The sequence below is a fragment of the Hydra viridissima genome, unplaced genomic scaffold (genome assembly GCF_058129835.1).
Source record: "Hydra viridissima isolate aposymbiotic clone 2 unplaced genomic scaffold, HvirCarnegie_v1 scaffold_22, whole genome shotgun sequence".
In the NCBI taxonomy this organism is placed as follows: domain Eukaryota; kingdom Metazoa; phylum Cnidaria; class Hydrozoa; order Anthoathecata; family Hydridae; genus Hydra; species Hydra viridissima.
Window position 1 is genome coordinate 334771 of NW_028324321.1, and position 10065 is coordinate 344835.

Consider the following 10065-nt stretch of genomic DNA (forward strand, 5'->3'; position numbering starts at 1 on the left):
ATTAACCCTTTCGCTGGGTTGTTGTATAACAACAAAACTCAGCCTCCCCAATTCAAATGGTGCGTTCTAACCGATTGAAAACAATATTTTATAAAGGAGAGTTGAGAAAGGCTGTAGAAAAAATCTACTTTAACATTTCATAGTACCACTGTCATCTTGTAGATGATTTTTTATGAGTTATGTTAGTTATGGAAAAATAATTGGTGCATGAAAGTATTTTAAAAAGCAACAACAGCTTTACCAGGACCGATAAATTTGTAAAACAGCAATGAAAAACAATTATTTGACATGAAATAAGTTTTATTTTCCAATATAATCTCCCTTTACAAACAATTGTCAAACGCTTTTTCAATTCTTTAATATTTGCTGTCATGAAATGCATCCTTGTCTTGTGATAACGCGAGTTAGAAAAGAATCAGGGGCGGTGTCATTAAAAATGTCTTTATGTAAATATATATTATTTATGCCATATATATATGTGTGTGTAAATGTAAATATATATTATTTATGCCATATATATATGTGTGTGTGTATATATATATATATATATATATATATATATATATATATATATATATATATATATATATATATATATATATATATATATATATATATATATATATATATATATATATATATATATATATATATACGAAAAAATTAACAAAAATAAATGTAAATTTACAATCTAAAAAAGCGATCAACACACAAATAATTCGATTTTCCAGTTTTAAACAAGCAAGTATTTTCTAAAGGTCCTGAAACACATTTTCAACTCTTAGTCGATTCTGGTGAACAGGATAGTACAAAAGACGAAACATCTGATAGAGATGGCGTATTCTGAGGGATCTTATTCTTCTTCCGTTTAGGTGGAGCTGCTAGACGTCCTTTCGATTCTTTCTAAAAGTAACAGACAACTTATGACACGTTTCGTTTTCTTAAATTATCATCGTCACCTTACAACAACACCATCAACTATTTGAGAAAAAAATAAGACGAACTTCTTTTGAAGTTTAGAGTAAACGTACTTTTCCGTATCTATCGCCTAACGTAAGCACTAACTTTCTGATATAGATTCTGGCTTCGTCGAGCTGCGCTTCTATTTTCTCTCTTCGTATGCGTTCGAATTCAAGATAATCATTCAACTTCTTAATAACTCTAAACGGAAGATGTTTAAACCGTAAACTTAATACCCATAAAATAACAGCATCGACAGCTCTTTTTTAATGCAAATGCTTTTTATAAGGTAATATTTCATACAGGTCCTTTTCCTCCAATGCAGCTCGTAACATCTCCTCTGTTGATAAACTTAATTTTGTAGAAGTGCTCACTTTTTTCACTTGATTTTCAGACCCAATAAAAGTATCTTCTTTTAGAAACGAAAAAAATCTCATTTAGCATTTAGCATCAATTCATGATATAAAAAAAAGAGCAACCAACTTAAGAATATAATGACATTTGTTAAAAAATATCAAACCACCTTTATTACCCTCATCGTTTAGGAATGAAAAATTATTTTCTTGCGATTTCAAAAATAATAAGTTACATCAACCTTCAACTTTATACTCCTCGCCATCGCTGGTCGCAGTTGGATGATTTGATGAATCATTGGGAAAGATTGGCAACGAAACATCTTTTTCCCTTGAATCTTAAAACGAAAAAAAACAAAAACAAAAGAAAAACAAAACTATCAGTTTTAATGATCTAAATCGCCGGTAAATTGGAGATTTTCTAAATGAGAGCTTACTTTTAAGTTGCTCTGAAGCAGCTTTGCTATAATCTAAAAAGAACATACACAAAAGAAAAAACGAAACAAAAGAAAAAACCATGAACGAAATTTGTAGTTAATTTCATTCATGGTATTTTAGCAAACACGAACACCAATATCTCAGAGCTGCAAGTAACAGCTTTGACTTAGGAGGTGATTACAGTGAGCAAAAATATTTAATGGACTAAGAACTTTTTTAGTATTTTCTTTTTAAATATGGTAAAAGTTATGTTCATACTTTTGTTGTTTAAAAAGTTTGTTGAAATCATAAAGATTAGCATAATATTTTACTAATTTTATTTGCAACCTTTTAAATTTAGTAACACATCATATTAGGGACTTTGTTTTGATTTAGACCGAAATCATTCGGTTTTGATTTTACTATGTTTTTAGTCTCTTTTGGGTCAATTCGGTCCCAAGCTTTCGAGATCGTATCTTTCAGATGTTCTTTCTTTCAAAACCACTTAACTCCGATCTTACAGTCCGAGTTGCCTATAAATTCTGAATGGGATTTAAGCCTGGCAAATGTGTTGGCCATTCCATTACTTCTACAGTATTTGAACCATTTGTGTTTTTTCTTTGCTGTATGCTTAGGATTATTATCTTCTTGGAAGATAAAGTTGTTGCCTAATCTTAACATTCTGGCTGAAGGTTTAAGATTTTTTTTCCAAAATGTCTGTGTACACTGCGGCGTTCATGATGCTATCATAAAAGTTATTTTTCCAACTCTTCGCCATGATGTAGCACCCCAAACCATATTTCTGACACCAAACTTAACAAATTTAGCAAATACTAGTCTTCGGTTCATATGTTTTTTAGTTAAAAAATGTTTCTTACAAACAAGTCATCTTTGAAATCATTCATCTCTGATTCTGTTTTGAATAGTCAGTAGAGTGACTTTGATATAATGATCTTTTTCAACCTTCTCTGCTATCTTTCCTGAATTAGATAAATCAACTTTCTTGAAGATTCGATGCGGTTTTCTTTTACTTGAATAATGTTTTTATCAATTGATTCAGTAATCTTTCTTTTACAACCTTTTTCAGTAATAGCAGTTGTACCAAATAAATTATAACTCCTGTTAAACTGTACATTTCTCGGTAAGCTTTCCTGAATTAAATGAATCCACTGTGTTTTTCCTGAATTAGATAAACCAACTGTCAAATTTCTTTAATAAATTATGGCTTTAATAAAATTGATAGGTTAAGAATTATGGCATGTGGCCATAATTTTAAACCTATCAAATATCTATTCTTATATAACCTACCTATCAATGACTTCATTTACATATTTTTTTATTTATCATTATTTTATATGTTTAAGCAGATGAAACGTCAATTACAAAACTTTCAAAAACTTCCCTAAATCGAATAAACTAAAATTTTTCTTGGTTCAATATTTTTTTGTTTACATTGAATGCAAATATAAATTTCAAATTGTTCTAGAACAATAGAAGATTGACAGAAACATACCCGCACACAGTTATACATCATCATCATCATCATCATCATCATCATCATCATCATCATCATCATCATCATCATCATCATCATCATCATCATCATCATCATCATCATCATCATCATCATCATCATCATCATCATCATCATCATCCTCATCCTCATCCTCATCCTCATCCTCATCCTCATCCTCATCCTCATCATCCTCATCATACTCATCCTCATTATCATCATCATCATCATCATCATCATCATCATCATCATCATCATCATCATCATCATCATCATCATCATCATCATCATCATCATCATCATCATCATCATCATCATCCTCATCTTTATTCTCATCATCCCCATCATCATCCTCATCATCCCCATCTTCATCCTCATCATCCTCATCATACTCATCCTCATCATCCTCATCATCATCATCGTATAATATTATTGTAAAACAACTCATGAAAAATTGGAGTATATAATTTTATAATCTCAAATAAAAACTTACTTATCAAATATTCAACACAACTATGATTCAAATTTTGTATAGAAACCATTTTTGGTGTCTGACCCTTTAATAAATAAACAAAAGCAAAAATGTAATTGAGAAAAACCTCTTTAAAAAAAAACTTCTCTTTTGATTTAATATGAGAATCTGTCTTTGCCAGTAATGCTCTCCTAATATAATATACATACAATACTCTCTTGTTATATACAGAAAGTTCATTTCAATATGCATTAATGAAAACTTTATACCTTGTCATTAGGATTCTGGAGGAGTGCTAAAAAAGTATAGACTATACTTTCATTTGCAGCATCACAGAGAACCTTTAGGCAATCAAGTTGACCTTCACTGCAGCACAAATGAACTTTATTTAAAAATAATTAGTAGGCATAATTATGTGATTATTGATAATCTATTAAGAGTAACATATGATAACAGAAAATCTGGACAAACCTTGTAGCTTCAATACATGTCTAATAATGTTTTATAATTTTATAATCCTACCTATTATGTTGCTAATTTGATCCTCTACAATATACCATAGCCTTTATTTTTTCAGAACTTACTTAAACATGTCTAAAAGCTTTATTAACCATGAATTCATGAAGACCTTGAGGCACATGAGAGTCACACACATTAAGAGTTGTCTGGTAAATGTGGCAAACTCTTTCAGCCTGAAGAGCAGTCATCTGTCGGCCACACTTTTGGAGGCAGAGCATACAGACACACTTTCTATTCTGCTCACGTCAGCTGCTCATGACATCTTAAGTTAGTGGATTGTAGCTGTGTACCTAGACAAATTCAGGCATAATATGAAAATGAAGAATATGATTGACAAATATTAGGATTTCTGGCAATGTTATTTCATTAGACTCAAGTAGGTGTATTTCAAATAAATAAAATATTGCTACAAGTAGAGCTACATTTTTACCTAAATCACTTCTAATACTTCAGCCTAACAATTTGCATATTATAAAAAATGAAAAACAAAATTATTATCCACATACAACAATTTTCAAGTGAAAGGCTTGAAAATTTTGGATATTTCTGCAAACGCTTTGACCCCCTAAACCAAAAGTGTTGGTAAGAACATGAAAATCCTTATTTTATAAAGTTATTGGTATATTCAAATAGAGCACATGAAAACTACCATAACTTTTGTTATACTGCAGGGATTGGGATACTGCGGGGATTGGGATAAAATTTTACCCAAATCTTGGTATTGGCATAGGGTAAATTACCACCAAATTTTATTGGTCTATGATTAATGGTATGGATTTTATAGCAGACGTACCTAAAAGATTTCAAAACTTGCACCAGGTAACCCTGGAATGTGTACACTATCACCCCAAATAGGTGGCATTCTTGGGCCAGCTACATTGGCAATATCGGATTCCATGATAACAGCAGCTTAGTTGAGAATTTTAAAGTGCCGAAAATTGGTTGCACGTTTTGGGAAAAAAATTGTGATCATTGACAAAAAGTCATATTTTTCTTTAAGCAATATCAACTTTCTGGCAATCAGGATATCATACTTCTGTCCCCAATGCAATGTAGGCATTGGGGACAGAAGTATGATATCCTGCGTTGCCAGAAAGTTGATATTGAGATCAAGCTCAAAAGAAAAAGCAAATATGAGCCAAAATTATTAGTTTAGATAGCCTTTTCTGAGAAAGGAGTCACAAAGAATTACATTGCTCCTTTGGACCAAGCAGTCAACAAGGATGTGTACATTTCTAAATGTCTGGTAAATCTAAAGAAGTTCATCAGCAACGTTCAAAAAAACCAAAACTGCATAGATTGGCTTGGGGCGAGTACTTTTACAAGAGCTGACCATGTTTGGTGAAATGGACTGATAAATATTTTTTTTTTTTATTTTGTAAAATACAAGTTTCATGTTATTATGGTTTTTAATTTAATAAAATTGATAACTTTGTTCAAGAGATATTTATTTTCAAAGTTTTTTCCAGATTTTTAGTTATCATATATTATTTCGTATACTTCACTATAATTTAACAACTCACCTAGATTGTTTCCATCTCGATCAACAGCTTCTATGTCACAACCCCATTTTATAAGTACCTAAAAGATTAAATGAATATAAAATTATAACAAGCAAAAAACAAATGATGATTACTAACTATTACTTTAAAGTGTTAAAATAACAAATAAATTATAAACCAACACCTTTAAACAATCCAGAGTTCCGTGGTGAACTGAAGTGTGTGCTGCTGTCCAGCCCATATGATCTCTTAACTCTATATTCTGAAGAAAAAAGGCTTTGTATAGATAAGTCAAATAATTATCTCGAGTGCAATTGAAAACAAATAATTAAATCAACATTTAAAACAATAATAGCATCTTCAATCAATAAAGACTTCTTACTTGTCCTTGTCTTAGATACTCTTCTAAAACAGCTGAATGACCATGGGAACAAGCCAAATGAGCAATTGTTTTGTCTAGTTAAAACAAACTCATTTTTGGTTATCACTGATTTGAGTTTTTTTGCGATAATAAGAGCTATAAATTTACTCTAAAGATTTTTATTCTATATTTATTAAATATTCAGTGGCTTGAAAAATATTAGAATCAACTTCAAACTTTAGTGATTTCTTATGTCCTACATTTTTTAGTTTTTAATTAAAAGTTAAAAACTAAAAAGCATAATATATAACACAGTGCATGTGTTTACTAGGGGGGGGGGGGTCATTTTAAGGAAATTTTAAAAACTCAAGTACATACTCAACTTAAGTTTTAGTAAATATGTTAAAGCTTACTCAAAATTTTTTTCAGGTTGATCAGATGACTTTTATGTCTCCCTCAAGAGCAAAAATTAAAAATATGTCCTTTAAAATAGAAAAAATAAGTTAAATTTGGGGTGTTTGAGGGTGATCAAAATGAAAAAAAAAAAATTTTTCTGGTTCATTTGTTATAAATATTTTCATTTTAAAAGGGTACATCCTCAGGTTTTTTGCTTATTTTCAGGAAAAACAATATTCATGAGAGGAAAAAAAAGAAACATTTTTGTTATGCAAAAAGGTTAAGTAAATTTGTTAATTATGCTTTTGCATACCTAAAACTCTTTTAGATGGACAGCTGGCAAAAGGCTAACCTGCTTTAAAAAGCTTCCTGAAAATTGAATAAAGCTTTGGGTTTTTAGACAACCTATTTAATAAATAAAAAGGGCCACTGCAATTACTTTAATTGTTGAACAAAAGTTTAAGTTTAAGGTATTATAGACTTTTGCCTAAAAACCTATCATGATAAACAGCTCCAGTTTTCCTTAATTTGAAATTGTTAAATGGGGATAAAAACTTCATGGTTATTTCAGCTAACTCTGTCTGCCATTCCTCACATTGCACTTTTTAATAACATAGGCCTGACAGTAATCCAAAGTATGTGCAGTAGGTTTACAATTAAATGATCTATGATGCCAATCTGCTGCTTCAAAATCTGTATCAAGATTAGCACTGGTGCCATTAGAACTGAATTCTAGTTCTGAGTTGACTTCAATTTCTTTAGGTCCATCTGATGGTCTTGTACTCTTCTACACACCTTCAGAAACCTAAAGGTAATTTGTTTTAACAAATAAAATGTGTATATACACATAATTTGTATGTATATTATTTATATAATGTATATTACTCATACTATATTTTAATGCAGTAGTAAAATAAACCCACCTTCTTCCAGGACTTTCTGTCTTCTAATCCCAAAGAGAGGTATCTTAATCCTTCCTAGTCTTCAAAAAAAACTTAAATCCTCATGCTTGTTATTAGCTGAGCATTTCTAGTCCCTCCCAATTTGGCTATTCAAATCTGCGCAACCAATCAAAAACAACTTTTTCAAAAAAGCAGTAAAATTTCCATGTTTAACTTTATATATATACATAAACACACGCATGCAGGTACGCACACACATGCACACATACAGTGTATACAAGCAAAATATGATATGGTTTAAACACCATTAAGGAAAAAAGTTATTATAAAGGTTGGTAAAACATTCCTCAGCTTAATAAGTATTTTCCAGCAAAGCATAAGCTGAACAACATCTTCAACAGAAACACATTAAAACTTGGAATTTATAGTAAACTCACATAACCACAAAATCATTGATGAAGTTTTGACCCAAATAAGAAATCCTGCAATTATACCAATATTCTGCAATGCCACCTTAATCAACTTTACCTAATTGAAAACACCCTATACAAAGCTGTTATCTAATTTGACCTTCAAAACAATATAGATAAAGTGTATATAGGTATTTGTGAACCACCATTGAAGTTGTATTATGCAAACCAATCAAGTTGTTTAAGATTGCAAGCTACAGAAATGATACTGAGTTATCTAAGGAAGTATGACATGTAAAGAAAAAAACAGAAAACCATCAATTAAATGGAATAGTATTAGGAAGTCAGCCTTAATAACTTACCAAAAAAAGTTCATCTAAAGTTTACTAAGTTTAAAAAATAAAAAACAAACAATAAAAAGAAAAGAAGTTTTTAAAAGTGTTACCACGAGAATCTTTCATTTTGATATCAGCTCCATTATTTACCAAAATCTAAGATGGAAGAAAAAAAATACTTTCATAGGAGTGTATATGACAATGCTTATTACTTTTAAAGCAAGAATTAAAAGAATAAAAACTTTATCACAGAAAAACATTACATCCTATAATTTACTTTTTTATAACACCAAATTTTTAACTTTGGTTTTAATCAGAATTATTCTTTTGCACAACAATTTCTATAACACAAAACCTTTCAAAAATTTACACTTAGAGACTAGGACTATTGATTTTTGTGTTAGTTTTAAAGAAACAGGATTAAAAGTGGTTCAAAGAAAAATGACTAAAATGAGTTGAACTAACAGCTCATTTCGGTTGTTTAGGTAGTGTTAGCTGACACTAACACACTAGCTAATGTTATCAAAAATTGTTAGCTAATACTAGCACTCTTTGTTTTTATAATGCTATTAATACTAATTATTAATGCTCTTAATAAATGTTGAAGCTTTTAGTCCTTGGTAAAAAATGCATAACTACAGTAAAATGTATATACTCTGTGTCACAGAGTATTAGCTGACACAGCAGATTTACACACTCTTACACTTCCATTTATGGCAATTAAAGATAAACTATGTAACTGTTCATTTGAGATAAAAAGAATTGAAGTCAATAAGGACACAAAGCTCTTGCCTGTTTAATCTTTAATGAAAACCAACCAATAATCAGAACATATCATAGAAAATGGTTTTGTAACTCATTTATCATAAAAAATTTCACCTTGAGACATTCGTCTCTTCCTTTTATTGCAGATATATGAATAGGTGTCCAACCTTTTTTACTTTTCAAATTGACATTTGCTTTATTTAGTATTAGCCATTTCAAACACTAAAAAATCAGAAAACTAAAAAAATATCAATTTAAAAAAAAAAATCAATTTTAGAGAATAAAGAAAGAATATTCTAAAACAAGATTTAAAAATTAAAAAAATGCAAAACATACATCAATTGAATCATGCAACACAGCCCAGTGTAGGAGTGTAAACTTGTATTTTTCATCTTGTTTGTCAAAAAGATTTTGATTGGCATGCATGATGCTTTTAAGATCAGCAACATTGTTCTTTATTACAGCATCAACTAATATATTGAACATTAGTTTTGAACACTCTTGCTATAAAAGTTTACAAAATTAAAAGTTTATTTATTAAACAAAATTTTTTATTGAATTATAAATAATTGTCGAACCTTCCACTAAATCAAAACTTATACATTTAGCTTGGTATTTGGCAGAGCCATTTTTAATTTCTCAAATCCAGCCAAACCACATTTAATTTCACAAAACTATAACACATTGAAACTTAGTGTTATTAATATCATCTCTCAAATTAAAATATTTAAAAACTAAAAATATTTCTTTTAACATAAATAGTGAAAATCCAATATTGTTCCTAATAACTTTTCATAAATATTTTTTTTTTTAGTAGCAAATTCATTAAATAAATTACAATTATTGTTAATTAAAACAAACCAATGCTGCTTCCATATTAACATCAAGAAAAACAAAATGCCAATGGAGCATTAAATCAGAAAATATAATAGTAACAAAGAAATCCAACTTGAAAAAAAAAAGTGAAATTGAGTAACTGGAAAAATACATCTTAAAATGTTTTTAGTAGTATAAAAAATAAACAAGTATTTAAAATAAAGAAATAGAAAAAATAAAAATAAAATAAAAAACAAATTAAAAAAAAAAAAACTCAAAATAATAGATTCATATTGGAAAATCCAAAAGTACAAAAAGAAACTTCAGAGAGTAACATGCAAACA

The 10065-nt window shown here is 29.4% G+C and overlaps 1 protein-coding gene across 10 annotated transcripts; it reads right to left on the reverse strand.

Moving 5' to 3' along the window:
* Window positions 1-673: 673 nt before the first annotated feature.
* On the reverse strand, window positions 674-9653 carry LOC149876310 (uncharacterized). 10 transcript variants are annotated; one of them, XM_090075502.1, is made up of 14 exons: window positions 9508-9647; window positions 9242-9409; window positions 9020-9127; window positions 8251-8296; window positions 6119-6192; window positions 5921-5998; window positions 5758-5815; window positions 3985-4097; window positions 3737-3800; window positions 1751-1783; window positions 1556-1651; window positions 1264-1372; window positions 1032-1161; window positions 674-903 (listed from the first exon to the last, which is right to left on the reverse strand). In XM_090075502.1, the coding sequence occupies exons 1-14, from the start codon at window positions 9532-9534 to the stop codon at window positions 775-777; spliced, it is 1233 nt and encodes a 410-aa protein (XP_089931628.1). In that variant the 5' UTR covers window positions 9535-9647; the 3' UTR covers window positions 674-774. The 10 variants fall into 10 exon arrangements, 4 of the variants coding, with proteins under 4 accessions (XP_089931628.1, XP_089931629.1, XP_089931630.1 ...); XM_090075503.1 differs by having other exon boundaries at window positions 1264-1369; window positions 9508-9645; XM_090075504.1 differs by lacking the exon at window positions 9508-9647 and adding an exon at window positions 9484-9507.
* Window positions 9654-10065: the final 412 nt, after the last annotated feature.